The sequence below is a fragment of the Rattus rattus genome, chromosome 9 (genome assembly GCF_011064425.1).
Source record: "Rattus rattus isolate New Zealand chromosome 9, Rrattus_CSIRO_v1, whole genome shotgun sequence".
In the NCBI taxonomy this organism is placed as follows: Eukaryota; Metazoa; Chordata; class Mammalia; order Rodentia; family Muridae; genus Rattus; species Rattus rattus.
Window position 1 is genome coordinate 32,889,195 of NC_046162.1, and position 21,086 is coordinate 32,910,280.

A 21,086-nucleotide genomic window follows, 5' to 3' on the forward strand; every position below is an offset into this window, starting at 1 on the left:
ACTATCCGAGACACAGCAGAGAATGCCTTGAGAACGAAGTACTAGTGGGCGCAAAAATGGGCAGCGAGCACTTGTGGCCAGCCTGCTAGCTAGAGACAACCTCAGCTCGGCTACAACGGGCCCCTCCCAAGCCAGACCCTCTCGGTAGGGAGGAGGGTTTGAGGGTCTAGATGTGGGGACTTGCTCGTGGGATCTTCCTGAAAGGAGTCTTATGGGGGACAGGCGCCTTCGCCGTCTGTCCCTGCTGCACAATAGCTGACCCTCATTCATCACCACTGTAGCCACTACTTTCCTGGGGGCTGCTATTCCACGCGAGTGCCACGATCCCTAGGCGGGCCCGCCGGGATCCCAGGAGCTGGCCTCCTACCCCGCCCCCTCCCGGTGCTCCCAGCCGCATCGAGTGATGCGGCCCCTTTAAATCCCGGCCGCCCCGCCCTTCGCCCGTCGACTCGGCGGCGGTCCCGGATCCAGCCGGGCCGCGGCTCTTGCCGCCTTGCCCCAACCCTGCTCTGCCCGGGCCCAGCCTCAGATCGAGGCCGCCAGCGCCGTGCACCGCGGAGGAGCAGCCCGCACGCACCCCCCACCTCCACCCCGGTTCCCGCCCTGCCCGTAGCGGTCTCTCCCGGGCCCGCAGTTCCTCCGGGGCCGGGGCCCCCGCCGCCTCCGGGCCCCCGTGCCCCGGCCCCGGTTCCCCGGGCCATGCGGCCTCGGCCCCGCCGGCGCCCGCCGCGCACCGGGGGAGATGAGGCTCCGCAATGGCACCTTCCTGACGCTGCTGCTCTTCTGCTTGTGCGCTTTCCTCTCTCTCTCCTGGTACGCAGCGCTCAGCGGCCAGAAAGGTGAGCCCCCACCCCGCCGCCGCCCGCTCAGGCCCGCACCGGGAGCACCTGAGCCTCTCCCATCCTCGCCCCACTTGTTTGCTTTTGGCATAACGAAATTCCCTGGTCAGGCCTGGCGGAGGGGGGCGAGTGGTTACCAGATCCCCGCCTCCGTGTGGCGCTCAGAACTGGCCTCTGCCTGCGGTTATCCCATGCCAGGGGCGGGCGCTCCCACTGGCAAGTTAAGGACCTATGGAGTTCCCACAGAGGGGCAGAGACACAAGGTCACAGAGGTAGTTTTAGTCAGGTGTACCCAGAGAACCTGGCGCAGGCTCTTGGACAAGCAGGCACAGTGTTGTTGAGACAGGTGAGGAGATATAGCCAAGGCATCCATACCCCTGCCCCATCCACTGCTGTGCTCTGCAGCAGCTCTGCTCCCGTGGGTGCTGCTCCCTGGGGGCCTTCAGCCTCCTCCATGGCATCGGGCCCCAGGGTTTCTCTGTAGGGCCTCCTGAACAGCTAGCCCAGAAACCCTGATATGTGATCACTTTGTGGGGTTTCCTTGGCCCTCCCTGATGCAGCAGCTTCGAAGCTTGGGCTCCCAGCCTGGCCAGCTGCCTTGGGAGTAAAACGACACAGGCCCTAGCACTGCTAGGAAACCTTCTGAGCTAGGTTTGAACTGAGTGGAAGCTGAGCATTTCAGAGACCATGATCTACCCAGCCTGGACACAGGAGGCTGGGAGCTGCTTCCTTCCTTCCTGCCTTCTGCTCTTCCTGTCATATCAGGCTGAGGTGGGCTAGCTCTCTCCCTCCCTCAGGCAGGCTTTCTGTTCCCCAAGGTTATGCTAAATGAGTCAGGGGGTCCAGGGAGGAAGCTTGTGGCAAGTCCAACTCCTGGCACCAGGCTCCTCCTGCCGTTCCAGCCCAGTCTCCTCCAGCACTTTCCCTGTTTTGGTTGGAGGTCTGGACTGGTCTTGAGAGAATCATAAGCCAAGAACTCTGAGGAGAGATTTGCTAGGGCCTGGCACAGAGAGAGTGTGGGGTGGGATGGCTAGGGGATGGCTCTCTGAAGGTAGGGCGTGGCACCCAGAAGGGTACATTTTGAGCCCTTGAGAGAATAACCATGAAAGGCTATGATGGCTGTAGTGGAGCAATGTCTGAAGAACTGGAATCAGGTTGTCCCATTGTGGTAGGGCCATTAGACTGTGTCTCCTCCTCATTTGGTAGTGATTCCCGTGTGCTTACTGTAGCAGTCACTTGTCCCCATCTGATGTTAGGATACCTCCTAAGGGAGCAAGCCAGGAGACTAGCATTCTGAGGGCATGGCGAACAAGAGAATCAGAGCAGAGTAGGACTCAGATACAGAGTTCTTCCTCTTGAGGCACAAGTCTGTAGGCATGGAGAGAGTAGTGACAGAGTCCACCTTGTCTGAGGGCTGTACTGTTTCCATGGGTATCCAGCAAGGCCAGCTGTCTAGAAGTCAGGAGTCTGTGGACTGTGTGAACCTTTCTCATTCTTCCATGCAGATAACTCAGTATCAAACTCAGCCAGTCAGCCACTAGATTGAAGCTGGTTTCCAGTTTGTAGCGGATATAGGGCTCAGGAGAGGAGGGTCCAGTGCTTAGGGGAAGAGCAAAAGAACCAGAAGGGAGGATGTAGGCAGGGATCCAGAGAGGGTCACCCTAGAGCCTGGGTTAAGAATGAGAAAGACTCAGACTTGGCCAGATGCACCTAGGGTTCAGGACTCAAGTTCAAATCCAACCTTGGCTATATCTGTTGAAGCAGCCAGACTTTCAGGGATCAAACTAGAGCCCCAGACAAATAGTTGCTGAGCTTGCACCTCAGAGAGACAGCTCCACACAGCCCTTCTCAGGGTCCAGCCCACGCTCTCACTGAGCCCTTGCTGTCCTAGAGTCCTTGGAGACTGCACAACCTGGAGACAGAGTGGACACCTGCCACTCTCCACCTCTACCCTACCCCCTTCCCTCTTGCAGGTCCATGGCAAATCTTTGGCTGGGCTTGCCATCTTCCTGTGGTCCTGAGCCTATTGCCCCTTCCCTAAGGACAATGTGCAAAGTTTATACCCCAGCTTGGCTCCGAAGTCTGTTTTCTCTGCCAAGAGAGAGCCAGGTGGAACACTGTGGTTCATAGCCCTCAGGGCAATGTTAATTATCCTGCTCGTAGGGCATCACAGGTTCCACACTCGCTAGAGTCTGTTATGGTATGGTCACTGCTGCAGTTCTTACCCGGGGCTAGGTCCATCCTGCTTTCCTGGGATAGGAAGGTATGAATGGAAGCCAAAGTCCTCTGCTTCAGAGGAAGGCCTATCCTGATGTGCTCCAGATACCCAGAGAGACCAAGGAGTCCCCAAGCCCTTACCACTGACCTACCTCACTATCCAGCCCACTAGAGATGTGGGGTACCAGTGCTGTCCAGCTTTAAGAACAACCCATGATTGTGGTGGTGGTGGTGGTGGTGCAAGCCTTTAATCCCGGCACACGGGAGGTAGAGGCAGGTGGATCTCTAAGTTTGAGGCCAGCCTGATCTTCAGCATGAGTTCCTGGACAACCAAGTCTACACACACACACACACACACACACACACACACACACACACACACACACACCCTGTCTCAAAAAAAAAAAAAACAAGAACATGAACAACCATTAGGGAGGCAATCACACAGCTTTAGTTTCTGGATTTGAAGGGGACAAGGACAAGAGGGGACTTCCCAAGTCAGTAGACTTGGGAATAAGATCACTGGGCTGTTACAGCAAGCAGCAGCAGGCAGAACAGGGCCAGGAGAGTATGGTGTACTGCTGCTAAGGGAAAGGGCCCTCCCGGTTCTGAGAAACAACGGCAGAATGGATGTGTGGGTGGTAGCTAGGCCCAAGAACCCAAGGGGCCCATTACCTGCTGGTAAACAGCACAGGCCTGAGAGGGAGGGGTGCCAGGACAGGGATCCAGCTGTGCCCAAGCCTGGATGCTCAAGATGATTCAGGGACCTGCTGCTCACCACGACCTACCCAGGGCAGTTTAATGCCGACTCGGGCTTACTTCCAGAGCAGACTAGGTCTGTTGGAAACATACACTCTTGTTAGGCCAGTGTTACTTCCCCTGTTCCCTTCCATGGCCTCATCTCAGGGCCGCTTGGGATCCTGCCAGTGGCACAGGCTACCTGTTAGCCTCACTATGAGGAGAGAGCAGGGACTTCCCAACCAAGCTGTGGCAGGCACCTGTCTGTCTGTGCCACTGTGAACTACTTCCCTGGCTGGCTCTGGTGGCCTGTGCACCTCAAGCCCTCAACCCCTTCTGCTGTGGGCAAGCTTCGGGGTGGGCTCTCCGTGTTCAAGGGGTCAGGTTTCCAGGGTAACTTGGCCCCTGAGCCCAGCTCTGAGTCTCACAGACCCTGTAACTTGATTCCCTCTTCTTCCCACTTCGGGGCTGTCCCTAAACCTGGGTGTGGCCTGGAACCCTGGAACGTTAGCCTTGAGTAAGGCAGGGTATAGGATTGGGGATGGATGTTGCTGCTCAGGTAAGGGATGCCTCAACTGAATCCACTTGGCTCGCCTGTCTCCAAGCTTCTCTTCCTCTGAGCTCCTTGCTTGTGACTTAAGTAACACTTAGACCCCTGTCTTGGTTGCTTACAGGAGTAAGTGTGTCCTGAAGTGACTCACCTTGCCTTGAGCTTCACTTTTGGTTTGCAGACACTAGGGACAGCTCAACCCAAGGCCTCTCTGGGGATGTTTTGCCCACCAAGGATTTGGTTTCTGGGGATGGGGTGGGAGTTGGAAAGGCTTCCTAGACTCAGAGACGAGGCCTTGAAGGCTAGGTCAGACGATGTGGGATTCAGACAAAAGAGACAGCTTGTGCAGAAGCTAGACACTTGACAAAGGAGAGGGAGGTGTATGTGATAGCAAATAAAGAAAGCAGAAGCCAGACAGCCGGCCGGCCAAAGGCCTTGAGCGCCCAGGCTGGCAGGAGCTGCTGGCCCCTCGCCACCAAAATACTGTTTATTCCTCTTGCTCTTGATCCCTGCCAGACCAATGAGGCCAGGTGCTTCTCACCCTGGGGGCTCTTCTCACCCTCACAGCTCCACTCAGGGTCCCAGGGACTTCTGCATCGCTCGTATGGGGGCATAGTTACTACCAGCTCTGGAGTCATTTGAGGTTGGGGCACATGCTAGTTAGGGGCTCCTGGGCCAGTCAGCTTCATCTGTTGCTCTGAGCATACCTGAGGACTGGGCTAGGGGTACGTGTGAGATGGAAAGGACTCTGTGAATGAGCGGTTAGTGACAACCACGGTGGAGGAGCAGCCCCACCCCCATTTCCTGCTGAACACATAGTCACAGGTCCTATGCCCAGGTTCAGTCCTTAGGGCCAGAGTCTGGGGAGGCTGACTGTGCCCATGGGGCCTTAAGAATGGGGTTGTCTGTTCTCCACACCTTGAAGGAGGGCAGGAAAGGAGTAGAAGGCTGGAGTTTAGATGCTCCTTGAGGAAGGATTGTGTCCTTGTACCCTGGATGTGACACTGGATGTCTGACTCCCAGCAAGGGGCACAGGCTGCAAAAGCCAGAGGGGGTTTTGGGAGCCAGTGGGTGGAAAGGATTCAGCCAGGCTGTTTCAGCCTGTGCTTAGTACTGGAAGGAGATCATACCCCCTTCCCAACTTGTCCAAGGTATCCTTATTCCTACCCTATCTGAATTAAAGGGCGAGATAACTGGGTGCAGGGAGTGCTAATTCTTTTGCTGGGGACTTTTCAACCCCAGGCTGAGGATCAGTGTAACTTCACATGAACCTATATATGCCTCAAGGTAGTTGGGGTGTGGCAGGCATACCCTTACATATTTGCTCTTGCACAGACAGGTGTTCAGTGATGGCAGGGAGGGCTGTTTCCTGGTATTAGCCTGTGTGTACCACCTCCCTATTCTCCAACAGGTGACGTGGTGGACATTTACCAGCGCGAGTTCCTGGCACTGCGAGACCGTTTGCACGCGGCTGAGCAAGAGAGCCTGAAGCGCTCCAAGGAGCTAAACCTGGTGCTGGAAGAAATCAAGAGGGCAGTGTCCGAGAGGCAGGCGCTGCGGGACGGAGAAGGCAATCGCACTTGGGGCCGCCTAACAGGTGAGCTCCACCGGGATGGGGTGGATGGAGGTCTGCAGAGCGGGGCTGTTTTCAGACCCAGCAAAAATCTGACCTGTGCCTCTCTCATCCACCCAGAGGATCCGCGACTGAAGCCGTGGAACGTCTCGCACAGGCACGTACTTCATCTGCCCACCGTCTTCCACCATCTGCCGCACCTGCTGGCTAAGGAGAGCAGTCTGCAGCCCGCAGTGCGAGTGGGCCAGGGCCGCACCGGAGGTATGGGCGTGGCCCGGGAGGGGCGAGTGGCGGGCAGAGAGGCTGTCCCCCGGAGCCCTGTCCAGTGTCACCCCTCCGCGCCCCTGCAGTGTCCGTGGTGATGGGCATTCCGAGCGTGCGGCGCGAGGTGCACTCGTACTTGACTGACACATTGCACTCGCTCATCTCGGAGCTGAGCCCGCAGGAGAAGGAAGACTCGGTCATCGTGGTGCTGATCGCCGAGGCGAGTGGCCCAGGACCTGGGGATAAAAGAATAAGAAACAAACAGAACGATATAGGGGGAGCGGGAGAGGGAGTCGCGGGGTGGGGAGATTACAACCACAATTGTAGTCATAAGTTTCATGCACAAATGGATCAAGACAAAGTTAAAAAGAAAGATGCATCTTTGCGCCCTCTTGTGGAGAAACTGGTTCCCTTCAACACCTGCCTGTATCTCAGTAGGCTGCTTTCTGAGGTAACCGTGACCACAGCTAGGCCCAGCACCCATCCCCAAATTCCTGGGCACTTAGGACAGGGAGCCTCACTCCTGTATGTGGGGACATCTGAAGCCCGCACTCCTGCCCAACCCCTTTCCAGACCATTTGGGATGCTAGCTAAGCTAAATGTACTCGGTCTTCCCACAGACGGATACACAGTACACGTCGGCAGTGACAGAGAACATCAAAGCCTTGTGAGTACAGGCAACTGGGGAAGGTGGCTGGACGGAGGATGGTCTGCCTTGTGTGGGGGAGAATGGCCAGCCTCGTGTGGGGAGGGGCTTCCCATCTCTGTTAAAAGAGGGAAAGTATGTGAGAGCCTTGCCCTTTCTGGAGCCCCGGTGCCTCAGTAGGCTAGTGGAAGAGGGACATCTGCTTAGAGGCAGGTCTGGAGAGCTCCCACCTTCCTTTACCCTTGGAGGCTGCACACCCACTGGGTCTTCCCCCACACCTAGGTTCCCCACAGAGATCCATTCTGGGCTCCTGGAAGTCATCTCCCCTTCCCCTCACTTCTATCCTGACTTCTCCCGCCTTCGAGAGTCCTTTGGGGATCCCAAGGAGAGAGTCAGGTACTTATACTCTGTGCCCTCAAGAGGCACCATCCTTGTCTCCTCGGAGGACCCTGCATGATGGGCGGGGTGGGGAGTGGGCAGAGTGGGTCCTCCCTGCCTCAGTGGGCTCTCTGTGGTAGGCCACTGGAAGTGGAATTATCTCTCCTCTGAGGCTCCTACTCCTTCCTGGTCTAACAGGTGGAGGACCAAACAGAACCTCGATTACTGCTTCCTCATGATGTATGCACAGTCCAAAGGCATCTACTATGTGCAGGTCAGCCTGTGGCTTTTCTCCTGCCCACCCTGAACCCTGTCTGACCTGAGTAGTGAGCCTTGACCTGCTGGTCACCCTTGCCTCCTCTGCTCATGGTCACACTGGGGCGAGGGGTCCACTAATGTCCTTTGCCCACCTCAAGTCCCAGCTCCCTTCTGTCCCTCTCTGTGCAGCTGGAGGATGACATTGTAGCCAAGCCCAACTACTTGAGCACTATGAAGAACTTTGCCCTCCAGCAGCCCTCTGAGGACTGGATGATCCTGGAGTTCTCGCAGCTGGGCTTCATTGGTAAGCTACTCCTCTGCCGACCCCACCCGTGCCCTCTGTCTCCCATCTCTCAGCCCCAGTACCTTGCTACTGAGCCTTGCTGGAAGTGCCCTCTGTGTGAGGATGTCCCAGGGTCCCCAGCCCTGCCCTGTCCTCTTGGGTCCACACATGCCCAAAGGTTTGCCATGAGGTATTATTCCACATGGTCCCCACAGGGGTGAAGAAAAATAGGGCCAGCAGTACCCCCCACTCAGAGCCTTTCCCCGACTTCTACCCTCAGGGAAGATGTTCAAGTCACTGGATCTGAGCCTGATCGTGGAATTCATCCTTATGTTCTACCGAGACAAGCCCATTGACTGGCTCCTGGACCACATCCTGTGGGTGAAAGTCTGCAACCCTGAGAAGGATGCGGTGAGCAGGGCATATTTAGAATCAGTCCAGGGAAGGAGGGCCCTTGGCTGCCAGCTCACACTGTGTTCCTGGCTATGGCTCTATAGCAAGGAGAGGACGCTGCTGGCCGAGGAAATCCCCTGGTTATCCTAACAAGAGGCCCACATCCTTGACCGTGGGCTGAGCTGAACCCTAAGGCGCCAATCTGTTCACAGAAACATTGTGATCGGCAGAAGGCCAACCTTCGGATCCGCTTCAAGCCGTCCCTCTTCCAGCACGTGGGCACTCACTCATCCCTGGCGGGCAAAATCCAGAAACTGAAGGTGGGGCGTGGCCCACAGTGTGGATGGAACACAGTGGAGACAGGACTGGAGGGTGGCACTCATGCCTGCTGTACCCCCTCTTCCCCCAGGATAAAGACTTTGGAAAGCATGCTCTACGGAAGGAGCACGTGAACCCACCGGCGGAGGTGAGCACAAGCCTGAAGACGTACCAGCATTTCACCCTGGAGAAGGCCTACTTGCGAGAGGATTTCTTCTGGGCCTTCACACCTGCTGCAGGAGACTTCATCCGGTTCCGCTTCTTCCAGCCACTGCGCCTCGAGCGGTCAGTGCTCCCCGGGAAAGAGGCCAGGGTGAACACCAATTAGAGGCCTCGGCCTATATTTCTGGGTCTTTAGGTAACTCCTTCTATAATCCCCCGAGGTAACTATTTGCCCCATCTAACCCCACCATGCCTCAGTTTCCTTATTGAAACTATCCATAATAGTACTTCCTACCTTGTAAGGACTAAAGCAGGTAAATCTAGTTCTTAGTGACTCCTGTCGCCAGTCTCAGGGTAAGGTTCTGGCTTCCTTGCACAGCCCAGGGAACTGTCCAAGATGGTGCCCTAACCTCTCCCAGCACCTGGACACCCATCTAATATATTTCTAGCCCAGGCATGGCCTTCTCTCTGCTGGGCCTGGACAGGGGTTCCTGGGCAGTACTTCGGCTCATTGGCCCGCTTGGCGTCTGTAGGTTCTTTTTCCGAAGCGGGAACATTGAGCACCCAGAAGATAAGCTCTTCAACACTTCTGTGGAGGTGCTGCCCTTCGATGTGAGTATGGCGGGTGTGGGTGGGAGCTGACAGCGCCCCCTTCTGGCCAGACACTCAAGCCCTGCTGCTTTGCCCTTAGAACCCCCAGTCAGAGAAGGAGGCCCTTCAGGAGGGCCGCTCAGCCACTCTCCGGTACCCTAGGAGCCCTGATGGCTACCTCCAGATTGGTGAGTAGGGCAGGGCCTGTGTGGGCTGGGCTTTTGGGTGGTGTTGTTGGGTGTTTACATCTAGGCACTGCGCTCCTACAGGCTCCTTCTACAAGGGTGTAGCTGAAGGAGAAGTGGATCCTGCCTTTGGCCCCCTGGAAGCACTGCGTCTCTCCATTCAGACTGACTCCCCGGTGTGGGTCATTTTGAGTGAGGTGAGATAGACTGGGATGGGACTAACCAGCTAGGACCATAAGAAGTCCCAAGTCTCCTGCTCATTCTGAGCCTGACTCTTCCAGATCTTTCTGAAAAAGGCCGACTAAGTAGAAGGCTTCCAAGGGTGCTCTGTGGCCGGCTCTGGAGCCCACGGTTCTGAGGGTGTCGCTGCTACTGCTGCTGCTGCCCCAGAGGACCAGGCATATCCACCCCACCTGGAGGGTTCTGCCTGGCAGGCGGCTCGGGCTGGCCTGGGGTTCACCGCTGGCCCGGAGGCCCCAGAAGCTGGTGCTGCTCCTGCCCGCCGGGCCGCGGGAGAGGCAGGCGGCCCCCACACTGTGCCTGAGGGCCGGCCTGCTGCCGCCCAAAAAGAACTGAACCGAACCGTTTGCCCCGGCCAGTGGTCTTGAGCCAGGCCATTAGAAGAGCTTTTTCTTGGGTGCCCGCTGTGTGCGGCGCGGAACACTGGAATGCATACACTACTTTATGTGCTGTGTTTTTTATTCTTGGATACATTTGATTTTTTCACGTAAGTTCGCATATACTTCTATAAGAGCGTGACTTGTAATAAAGGGTTAATGAAGTATCTCTCTCATAGGTGACTTTTCCCGGTTCTGGCATTTGTACGGTGCCTGCCTGTATTTGGCCTATCATCTTGGGCTCCCAAAACTTGCTGGTGGTGGGGAGCGGGAGGGGGAAGGCTGGCTCACCCGTGCTGGAAGACTATTATCCAATATTGACTGGTTACTTGATCAAAGGTGACTTTGATCTCTGTCATACCAAGGACTAAGTCCCAGACCCTCCTTTACCATGTCAAGTTTCTGTTGGCGTACCTCAACGGTAACCTCATCTTTACTTAGCAGGAAAGTCGTGACCACTGAGTCAGTAACTGGGGTTTCATGCACCTATCCTGTAGGAATCCCTGTCCAATGTGTTCTCAGAGCATCCTGGTCTGGCAACACATTACCCAGCCCAACTACTGCACAGACCTGAGCGCCTCGGGGTGGGGAGTGTTTGCCAACCCCCCCCCCCACACACACACATACTTAGTCCTTAGTCTCGTGCTCCCTGCTTCTCTCCTTGTCTCATATAATAGGATCTTGGTGTGGACAGGGGATTGAGACAGTCAGGGAGTGCTGGAACTCACTGTAGCCCAAGCTGGCCACGGATTTATGCCTCCACTTCCTAAGTACTAAGATTACAACTATACCACAACTCCTGGCTTATACTGTGGTCATCTCTAAAATAAATGGCCCATCCCCACCCACACATTGTTAGGCCTGTTTGAGAAGCATTTTTGCTGGCCAGGTAGGTTAAAAGTCATTTAGAGGTGTATTGTCAGTAGGCATACCCAAGTCTTTTCAAGCATCCTGAGGTCCACTTGAGAACCTATCACTGACGACATTTTTGGTCATGCTCACTGCTGTGTGGGCCTTTGTAGGGGTGTCCTGAACACCTACACTGATCTCTATTTGGAGATCTAGCGCTGATCCAAAACAGGGACCCAGATCTCACTTGGGGAAAGACTGGTTCTAGTTGTGACGTCGGGTGGGTGTAGGGGACAAGAAGGCATACAAGGAAGAATCCAATGACTGAGGCTCAGCCTGAGAGGAAGATGAGCCCCAAGTACAGAAAGGTGGGTGAAGGGAGGCTATCTCTGGAAATAAATGTCAAGGCAGAAGTAGCTGCTCAGGTAAGATGTTGTCTAGAAGACAGTACTATGAGAAGGATGAAACCAAGCTTGCCTATGCTACCTCCCAAAGCCCGGCTGCATCTGTCCGGGGTTGGGGCCCTCCAGGCTTCGCAGCCTGCGGTATGCGACCCTCCTCAGACCGAGAAAATGCAGACGGGACCTTCGTGGAAACTTTAATTAGAAACTGGGATTCGGAGGTGGGCGCCCCAGCGTTTAGTTCGAAGATCTCCAGTTCTGCTGACTTGGAAGTCCTTCGCCTCAGGCCATCGGCAGGAGCACCTGGAGCCATCTGAAGAGCGCAGCCCGTAGTGTGCCAGGGAGGAAGTGGACTAGCAAGCCCAGTGCAGCCATTGCCACCAGCAGCCAGAGCGCGCGCGCGCTCGCGTACAGGGGATCCAGCCTGCGGGCGGCGCTCAGCGGGAGCGGAGCCAAGGCTCCGCCCCCAAAGCTCCGCCTCCTTTGTGCTAGGACTGCCCCCCTAGGTTTAGGCCCTACCCCTCCAGACTAGGCCCGCCCCGCAGGCTCAGGCCCCTCCCACGCCGGGTTAGACCGGCTCTCTTGGGCTACGACCGCCCACCCGCCGACCCCAGATCTCTTTCCATGGGTCTCCTGCGGCGGATCGCCGCCTCCCACCCTTAGAGTCGCGTCCCGGAGCGACCCTCCCCTGCAGTGTTTTCCCGGAAGTCCGGCCCGAGTTACCTGTGCTGCGCCGAGCGCGCGTATCCCTGGAAGTAGCGGAGCCGCGCGAACAGGTAGAACAGTCCGCACAGGGCTGCGGCGCCTGCAAGAGGCGAGGCGAGGCGGTGCGGTGAGCACGCGTTCCCGCCGTTCGGGGACCACCCCCCCGAGTGTGCCCCCACGCTATCCCGCACCTTCGTGGAAGAAGATGCCGGCGACCCAGAGCGTGGCGAGGAACAGCGGAAAGTACTCGCTGCAGTTTACCCTGCGTGGGGTGAGCTGGGTGAGCGCGCGGCCCGCATGGGCTGACACCCGAACCCGCCCGTACCCGCCGCGCTCACTGGGCTCGGAAGACGCGCTCGAACTCGGGAGGGCCAGAGGTGAGCGGCGGCGACACGTGGAAAGTTCTTCGCGCAGAGATCACCTGTAGGGAGAAGTAGGCTGCGGCCGTGGGGTGTGGGAGTCAGGTGTGGTGCCCCACAGACCTGGGGCGGGGTCGGTCCCCCAGTTCCCTTCTCCTTGCCCTCGCTGAGCGACTCCCTTCTAACGCCCTTCTCCCACCTGCCCCAAAGTGGTGTTCAATGGAGAGAGGCCCAGTAGGCCTGAGGGTTGATTGACTAGGGTGATGCACACCTGAAACACCTGTCGTGGGAGGAACCTTAGAAGACTCTAACTCCTGAACGATTTGACTTGCAAAGCCCAGGCAAATCCCAACTCCTATTCTGCAGGTCTGGACTCCAGTCTTTTTAGCCCCTGAATAGGCAGTGACCCAGGACAAAATTGGTTGTATTCCTTAAGGAACAAGGAAGCACACATCCTGTGGCTGAGGGACCCTGGTCTTCCTTCTGCAGACTCAGCCAGAAGGGACCCTGCCTCAGGCCAGAGTCCCTCAAGCTTGGGTCTCAGTATCACCACACAATGGCATGAATTCTTGTCTTAGTTTCTCTGTTTAGATATATCATGGACCCAGCCCTAAATCTGGCAGATACCGTGCTCCGGACACCTGTAGTTAGGACTCTCCCAACCTGAGCCCGTAGCTATTCCACTAGTCCTTGTATTCCCAAGCAGAAACTGGCTCCCACCACAAGGCAGGCGCCTTAGTGGTCCCTCAGCAATATGGCCATCCTTTACCTGGTCCTCCCGGTTGACCCATGCACAGTTTCCTCTGCTCCCCTCTACACACTCCTTGGGGGCTTCATCCTCACTCTAGGGAAGTATGGGCTCCTTGGCTGGGGCTTAGGGACTCCAGCACCCAAGACTCCAGTAGTTCTTGAAGAGCTTGGTATCAGGAGCCTAGGCTAGAAGCCTTCTGTCCTTCACCTGAGCCTAGGCCTGCCAGCACCCCAATTCCCTACCCCAAGGGGCTGAAGGACTGAGAGCAGGCTGCGTAGGTCTAAGATCCACCCACCCCCCAGACAGGAGCCAGCCCACCTTGCAGCAGAACTCCCAGGAGGGTGACGGTCGCCAGGAGAGCTGCTTCTTCCTTCATGTTGCCTGCCACAGGCAGAGTTCGCCTAAGTTCTTATCACCCAGTGTGCTGCTCCGACGACGCTGGCCCAGAGAGGGAGGGACTCAGCACTCCACACCCCTTTGCAGTAGAGATAGGGAGGGAGGGATGGGGACACGACTGTTTCCACAGAGGCAGGGAGCCTGGCCAGACTGGGGAGGTAGAAACCAAGGCTGTGGGCAGCTTGGCCACTTCCCTCCAGTTGTTCTTGGCCCTTCTATGCTTAGTCCTGTGATGGCAGAGCTCAAGCTGCTCACCCAGGCCCCCTCTGGCTGCTCACCCAGGCCCCCTCTGGCTGCTTACCTAGGCCCCCTCTGGATGCTCACCCAGGCCCCCTCTGGATGCTCACCCAGGCCCCCTCTGGATGCTTATCCAGGCCCCTTCTGGCTGCTCACCCAGGGCCCCTCTGGCTGCTCACCCAGGCCCCCTCTGGCTGCTCACCCAGGCCCCCTCTGGCTGCTCACCCAGGACCTCTCTAGCCTTGTGTTTCCAGCTACCATATCACCTAGGCCCGCACCCTTGGTAAGTTTCCCACTGGCCTCACAGACCTCTCCTTCATCCAGGGTTTGCCCTAGGCTCTGGGCTCCTGGACTCCTTGCCCTGACTTTCCCTACCCCAGTGATTACTTAACCTGGATCTGTACCCCCCATCCAGGGCTACTCTGTAATGTCTAATGCGGTTGTCCAGGTGTCCTCAGACACAATGGACCTACCCACATTCTTGTTCCTTATAGGCATCCTGAGGCCTACCACCCTCAGAGCCCCACGGGCTCATGAGTAATACCTTTTATCTTTGGGCTATGGGGACATATTTGCTAGTGTGTTTGCCCAGCATCCCACTTGGCTCCAGACACTGATACTTCCCTTCCTTAGCCTAGTCCTTCTCACCCCAGACTAAGCTGCCAAACTTGTGGTGTAGACATGTGTGCCAAGGCTGACAGAAGAAAGAGAGACCCAGTTCTGGAAACTTCATTAGCCGTCTGGGAAAGGAAGCTTAAGAGTACGGAAGCTGGGAACTTGTGGTGTTGAGCCCCAGGGGCCACCTTGTCTGGTATGTGCTCCTGGATTGTTCTTCCTTATGAAATAGCCACTTCTCATTTCCGATGAAGTTAGTGTGAGGTAAATTTGGCCAGTAGTGGCCAAATCCAGATTGATCTAGAAGAAATGGACAGAGCCACAGGTAAAGGGAGTAAATCAGCACCGGACAGGAGAGGGCACGTACTGGGGAACTAACTGCGTAATTTCCAAGCCCTAGCCCATAGTCGTGTCCCTGCAGCCAGCTTGGCCATCTCATGGGAGTCTTAAGACATCAGAGTCATCCTCAGGAGCTGTTCTGCTCCCACACAGCCAGCCTCTATCCTTGTTGCCCTCACGCCCGAGGGCCAGCCCGCTGCCTTGGTCCCCATGGGCTCCCCCAGAACTCCCTCCGTCTTTTTTGCTCAACACTGCCCTCAGAAGATGAGACCTCCCAGATGGGGCTCTGCAGGATTCTCAAGGACAGAGTTGGGTCAATACTGGTCCTTGCTTTTTACCAAAGTGTAATAGCTGGTGCTCCGTGAGAGAGGAATGGATCAAGACACAGGGCAAGACGAGCTGTCTCTTTATGTTCCACCTAACTTTTCTATGCCCTCCCTCCCGAAGCTGCCCTGTCTGCAGCCTCCTGATCTGTCTCCCCTCCAGTACCATCTGGAAATTCCTGAAGTTTAGAACCCAGGCATTGACATGGTGCTGGCAGGCTATGCTCCTGTATGCCCATGTGGTTAGTGTGCCTGTCTGTGTGCCTGTCAACAAGCAAACCTATCTATGTGTCTCTGCTTGTGAGCGTGGGTGCCCAGGGGTGCAGGCTACAAGGAAGCCTACGTCTTGTGTTACTTCAGGCTCTGCTCTGTCGACCTTACATTTCCTCCAAGGCCCTCATGTCCTCCCAACCAAGTTCATTCTCTCCGGCCTGGCAACAGGAAACAGAGGCTTGACATCAGCAACTTCTCAGGAAGTCTCTGAGCAGATGTTCAGGGCAGAGACAAGGGGCTTGGTCTCTCTCTGACCTCTCCCTGCATCCTTTGGTTCTCTGCCTTGTACTCAGTTTGCCTAGCTTCTGAGGGCTCTACTGGGCCTGCCCACCCTCTGACCAAAGAACCCGTCCTGCAGGCACCAGCATCTTCTTCCCTGAGCTCTGCATGGTGTACCCTTCCTGACTCAGTCCTTAAATGGCCCTGAGGAGTCTTCAGGATTGATGAGGTCATGAGTAACCTCTGACAGGTGGAAAGGCCAGCGGACCATGAGGGTAGAAAGAAATCATTGTTACTGTACTGGAAATCAGCCACAGTGCACAGTCAGGCCCTTGTGCATGGTGCCCATGATCCCTGCACTTAGGAGGCTGGGGCAGGAAGATGGAGAGTCTTAGGCCAGCCTGGGCAACATCAGAGGCCTGCTTCTCTTTGGGAAGAATTCTCACATGGCCAGGCAGTGGTGACACAGGCCTTTAATCCCAGCACTCAGAAGGTGCAGGCAGAGCTCTGAGATCAATGCCAGCCTGGCTTACAGAACAAGTTCCAGGACAGCCAGGGCTACACAGAGAAACCCTGTCTCAGAAACAGACAAACAACCCCCCCCCCAAAACAAAAACCAAATAAAACATCTCCCACATGCCAATCCCCAGCTTCTTCCAGCATTAAAGGATTATCTTGTGTAACCAGAATGCGGGCCTGCAGACCCGCACGTTAGCATGGGTAGATCACCAGCCGGCCATTTTACAGGTCTCATTCATCCTCTGATTGTCCCCTCAAATAGTACCAAGTGCTCAGAAAGGATGCTGAATTGTGTGGGACACACAAAACCACATACCGTTTGTTCTGTAAATATGAAGTGGCCAGAAAAGGCAACTTATACTATAGAGGGTAGGCAAAAATGCATTCTGTGATTACCTGGGGCTGAGAGCATGGGGCAACTCCATATTCAGTGAGTGTGAGATACCAGAGATTGAATTTGGGGCTTTACACATCCTTAGCAGGTGTTTTACTGCTGAGCTATGTCCCCTGGCCACCTTTTTTAAAAAAAAAAAAAAAGATTTTATTTATGTTTTTATGAGTACACTGTAGCTGTCTTCAGTCGCACCAGAAGAGAGCATTGGGTCCCATCACAGATGGTTGTGAGCCACCATGTGGTTGCTGGGAATTGAACTCAGGACCTCTGGAAGAGCAGTCAGTGCTCCTAACCACTGAGCCATCTCTCTAGCCCTATAAAGTTGTTTTTAAAAGCCGTACAAGCCATTTGTGGTGGGTCAGACTCGTAATCCCAGTATTCAGGCAACCGAGAGAAAATTTTGGAGTTTGAGATCACTTTGGTCTGCATTGTGAGTTCTAGGGCATTCTGAGTTCCAGATTAAGACTTCTCAAGAAATTAAACAAACTGGTTAATCAATTGATCGATCGATTGATTGGTTAGTTAACATACTACAAAGGATTCTTTTCTCCCAGGCCTTCTTTTCTAAATACCACCTTTAAGAAAATTATGCAGTTATCAGCCAGACACATACTTTTAATTCCAGCACTCAGGAGGCAGAGGTAGGTGGAGTTTGAGGCCAGCTTGGTCTACAGAATTTCAGGGAAGCCAGGGCTACACAAAGAAACCCTGTCTTGAAAAACCAAACCAAACCAAACCAAACCAAACCAAACCAAACCAAACAAAACAAAAAACCCAGTAAATTAACATGGATGGATGTGAGGCTGTTCACTAATCTCTACATTGCTAGTTTTCATTACTAGAGGCAAGCTATATAGAACAGAGGTTTTGTTAGGGACACAGAGTCCAAATAGCAGGCTGCTGTCCAGGGGCTGTGTGTCTAGACCACTGTGTGTGTGGGCATGTGTCTGTATATTCAAAGTTCATGGAGGAACATGGACTATATTCAGAATTACATAGTCATCCCAGAATGTCCCTTTCACGTCCATTGTATTTAGCTGAAATGTATCGTTTAATTTCCTCCTAAGTAAAACACAATTCCATTCCTCAGTCTGGCTGTTTGCTTGTTTTAGTTCAGTTTGTAGGGTTACTTTGTAGCCCCGGCTGGCCCTGAACTTGTGTAGACCAGCTTGTCCTTGAAGGCATAGAGATCTGTTTGCCAATTAAGTGCTGGGATTACAGATGTGCATCACCATACCTGGCCTTTGTTTTTCATGATTTTAACACTGTTTAGTGTCTTTGCAATCAATAATGTATATTGGGTGAAGGGGGATAAGGCAAGGTCTCATATATTCATGTAGCCTAGGCTGACCCCATACTAAGTATGACTTAAACTTCTGACCCTCCTGCTTCCACCGTCCAAACATTGGGATTACAGGCATTTGTTATAGTGCCTGGCTATATACATTGGTTTGGTTTATTTTATTTATTTATTATTTAATAATGTTAAACCAACTTTCCTTTCTTGCTGTAGTTGCTATTTGGTCATGGTGTATAATTATTTTGTATACCTCCAGACTTCATTTATTAGTCTTTGTTGAAGATTACCAACACTTTAATTTCAATCTTTAAAGTGTATTTTATGCCATCATCATTAAAATAAAGCCACCATTGAATTGGGCATGGAGTGTACACCTAAAGTCCTGGCACTTGGGACAAAGGCAGGAGGACCACAAATCCAAAGTCTGTAACTTAGTGAAACCCTGTTTCAAAACACAGAGTAAGAAGCCGATTGGAGGTGGAACCTGCCGTGCTTGCCTGGTGTGCACAGTGGGAGGAAGAAAGGGCTGTCCCTTTGTGGACCACCGTGGCTTCACACCCTCTTGAAGGAACTCAGTCACGGCTGAATCTTGTTGTCTCCCAGCTGAGAATTGACACCTAATAAAAGGTGATTTACTGGTGCCAAACAAACCAAACTCCACAGTTTTGTAATCTGTGATGATGTCACATGTCTAGACATAGTGTTCACAGTTGACAAGCTCTGAAGGAAGGCTTTCACCCTGGGACTCTGAGTTTCCGGTTCATGTGGCCCTGGACACAAACTTCCCCTTTCTGACCCTTAGCTGCTTCTTCAGAATCTATTTTTGGTAATGTGTGCTGTTGTTATGGCAACCCTTTGTCTTCATTATTCTCTCTGGTCTCTCTGTAGGGACCCACCCTTGGCTTTACTTGTGTGTGTGTTTCTTCCTCTCCCTCTTCCTCCCCCCCCTCTCTCTCTCTCTGTCTCTCTCTCTGTCTCTCTCTCTGTCTCTGTCTCTCTCTCTCTCTGTCTCTCTCTCTCTCTCTCTCTCTCTCTCTGTGCCCCCTCCTTCCCTGCACCCTTTCTCTTCTGGATAGGGTCTTCCAGGCTGAAATTCACTTTGTAATCAAGGATGACTTTGAACTCTTGGTCTTTTGGCCTCTACCTCCTAAGTGTTGGCATTACAGGGGTTCCCATTGTGCCTGGTTTTTATTTGATGCTGGAGATTGAACCCTGGGTTTCACGCAATTATGCTTCCGAATGAATGACATCTCTAGCCCATGCCATCATTTCACCATGAGTCATAACTTGAGCTGAGCATCCTCTGCCAGGTATGGGCTAGGGTCTCCCTGACACAGGCAGAATCCCACTCTGGTTCCTTGACTTTCAGACTAAGAGGTATCAGAGGAAGACAGTCAAATAGGATTTGAACTGCTACTCAGTGTAGAGTTTGAGCATTCCTAGGAATACACCAGGGACTGATTCCAGGACACCCTTGCATGCTGAAATCTGCAAATATTTAATCTTATATAAAACAAGGCTGTGTTTACATATAACTTACGCACACCCTCCCATGTCTTTCAGCCATGTCTAGATGGCTTATAATTCTTAATATGCAACACCAACATTATGTAAATACTTTTACTGTTTGGGGGAAATAATGACCAGGGAAAGAGCTCTACATGAATCTGATACAGATGCAAGTTTCTTTTTCTGAGTGGCTGTCATTCAAGATTGGTTGGATTTTCAGATCTGGAACCTGTGTGGACAGAAAGTAGTTTCAAAAGTCATATTGTAAGCAGGATGTGGGTGAAGGCAAGAGGATCATGGGTTCAAGGCCAGCTTGGGTTACATGGTGAGACCTTGTCAATGGCAGAGCTCTGGATTAGCACACACAGGTCCTGGTTTTGATCTTCAGCGCCATTAAAAAAAAAAATCAACAAAACAAGACAAAACCCCTGAAACATTATTGTATCATTATTGTATCCAGGAACTTAGAATCACCCTTGAAGGATGCAGGGAATGGGTGGTTCCCAGTATGACCTTATTTCTTTCACCATCTGGCCCCTGTAAGAAAGAAGAAGGCCCTTATTAGGAGTGGGTTACTGCAGACTCAGCCAAGTGGATGCCAGCTGCAGGGCTGTGTGTTTATTTTAAGACAGGGTCAAGCCCATGCTGACCTTGAGGTTTCTATGTAGCCGAGGATGGCCTTGAATTACTGGTTCTTCTGTCCCGATTTATGCAGTGGATTCATGCACGCTAGGCAAACACACTACCAACTGAGTCACACCCTGTTCTGCGACCCCTTTTTTGTTTGGGTGTGGGTTTTGTTTTGTCTGTGAGACATGGTGTATCTGTATAGCCCTGACTGCCCTGGAGCTCAATATAAGATCAGGCTGGCCTCCAACTTGTGACAATCCTGCCCCTGAGTGCTGGGTTACGCCTGTGTGCCACCACAGATGGCTCAAGACTAGTCTAATTCGCTCATTTCAGAGAAAACAGACTCTCTAGCATCTGCTTGGGCCACCATGCTAACTGACAGGATGGGCAAGCAAGGCCACCTCCACTGGAGGCTGGGTAAGAAGAAACACTGTAGAAGGTGGGGAGCTCTGCACGTATTCAGGGTCCCGGGCTAGCTCTCAGTGAGGTCCGCCTAGCAGTGTCAGACGACCCCACAAAGGAAATATAAGTTACTGGGCTTTTGCTCCCAATCACTGAACATGGAGCATAAGGCTTGGCCTCTCTGGGTTCACATATGGGAATCCAGCTATGACTCACGTAGACACGAGGGAAGGAAGCCAACTGTGAGTGTAGCTCAGAGCAAGAAAGGGCTTTGTGCTAGGCCAGATGGTGCACACGCCTTTTTTCTTTTGAGACAGGGTTTCTCTATGTAGCTCTGGCTGTCCTGGAACTCTCTCTGTAGACCAGGCTGGCCTCAGACTCACAGATCTCCCTACCTCTGCCTACCGAGTGTACTCTGGCATTCAAGGCCTGCGCCACCACTGCCAGGCTGTGGTGCACAATTTTGATTGTGAGTTTGGGAGGCAAAGGTGGAAGGATTTTTTTAAATTAATTTTATGTATATGGGTTTCTTGTGTGTTTATGTGTCTGTGCACCATATGCATGTAGTACCTGTGGAGGCCAGAAGAGGGCATTGGATCTTCTGGAACTGGAATTTTAGACAGTCGTGAAGCTGCTGTGTGGGTGATGGGACTTGAACTCAGGTTCTCTGGAAGAGAAGCCCGTGCTCTTCACCACAAAGTCATCTCTCCAGCCCAAAACAAAGATTTCCTTTCCCTGCTATGTAGCCCCAGCTGGCCTGGAACTCAGAGAGGTTCACCTACCTTACCTCCTGAGTGTTGGGATCCAACTCTTAATTTAATCCTAATAAGTTAAGTTTTGTGTCCGAGCTAAG

The 21,086-nt window shown here is 53.6% G+C and overlaps 2 protein-coding genes across 4 annotated transcripts; one reads left to right on the forward strand and one right to left on the reverse strand.

Annotated features, from left to right (window-relative positions):
• The first annotated feature begins 433 nt into the window (after nt 1–433).
• On the forward strand, nt 434–10,188 carry Mgat4b (alpha-1,3-mannosyl-glycoprotein 4-beta-N-acetylglucosaminyltransferase B). 2 transcript variants are annotated; one of them, XM_032913119.1, is made up of 15 exons: nt 434–839; nt 5,756–5,941; nt 6,038–6,178; nt 6,268–6,401; nt 6,802–6,848; nt 7,110–7,223; nt 7,404–7,479; nt 7,653–7,767; nt 8,027–8,157; nt 8,352–8,459; nt 8,549–8,742; nt 9,069–9,231; nt 9,311–9,398; nt 9,480–9,592; nt 9,677–10,188. In XM_032913119.1, exons 1-15 carry the CDS (start codon nt 743–745, stop codon nt 9,698–9,700), a joined length of 1,731 nt encoding a protein of 576 aa, XP_032769010.1. In that variant the 5' UTR covers nt 434–742; the 3' UTR covers nt 9,701–10,188. The 2 variants fall into 2 exon arrangements, with proteins under 2 accessions (XP_032769010.1, XP_032769011.1); XM_032913120.1 differs by having other exon boundaries at nt 436–839; nt 9,153–9,231.
• A 1,258-nt stretch (nt 10,189–11,446) lies between these two features.
• Ltc4s (leukotriene C4 synthase) lies at nt 11,447–13,496 on the reverse strand. 2 transcript variants are annotated; one of them, XM_032912832.1, is made up of 5 exons: nt 13,396–13,496; nt 12,306–12,405; nt 12,159–12,229; nt 11,986–12,067; nt 11,545–11,686 (listed from the first exon to the last, which is right to left on the reverse strand). In XM_032912832.1, the coding sequence occupies exons 1-5, from the start codon at nt 13,451–13,453 to the stop codon at nt 11,545–11,547; spliced, it is 453 nt and encodes a 150-aa protein (XP_032768723.1). In that variant the 5' UTR covers nt 13,454–13,496. The 2 variants fall into 2 exon arrangements, with proteins under 2 accessions (XP_032768722.1, XP_032768723.1); XM_032912831.1 differs by having other exon boundaries at nt 11,447–12,067; nt 12,306–12,388.
• Between the last annotated feature and the right edge of the window lie 7,590 nt (nt 13,497–21,086).

Excerpts from the sequence above, each read along its gene's own strand:
- Ltc4s (XM_032912831.1), bottom strand. The coding sequence starts at position 13,453 with ATGAAGGAAGAAGCAGCTCTCCTGGCGACCGTCACCCTCCTGGGAGTT. Across the intron at positions 12,389-13,395 it reads CCTGGGAGTTCTGCTGCAAG|GTGATCTCTGCGCGAAGAAC; the intron begins GTGGGCTGGCTC and ends TTCTCCCTACAG. Across the intron at positions 12,230-12,305 it reads GAGCGCGTCTTCCGAGCCCA|GGTAAACTGCAGCGAGTACT; the intron begins GTGAGCGCGGCG and ends CACCCCACGCAG.
- Mgat4b (XM_032913119.1), top strand. The coding sequence starts at position 743 with ATGAGGCTCCGCAATGGCACCTTCCTGACGCTGCTGCTCTTCTGCTTG. Across the intron at positions 7,768-8,026 it reads CTCGCAGCTGGGCTTCATTG|GGAAGATGTTCAAGTCACTG; the intron begins GTAAGCTACTCC and ends TTCTACCCTCAG. Across the intron at positions 9,593-9,676 it reads TGTGGGTCATTTTGAGTGAG|ATCTTTCTGAAAAAGGCCGA; the intron begins GTGAGATAGACT and ends TGACTCTTCCAG.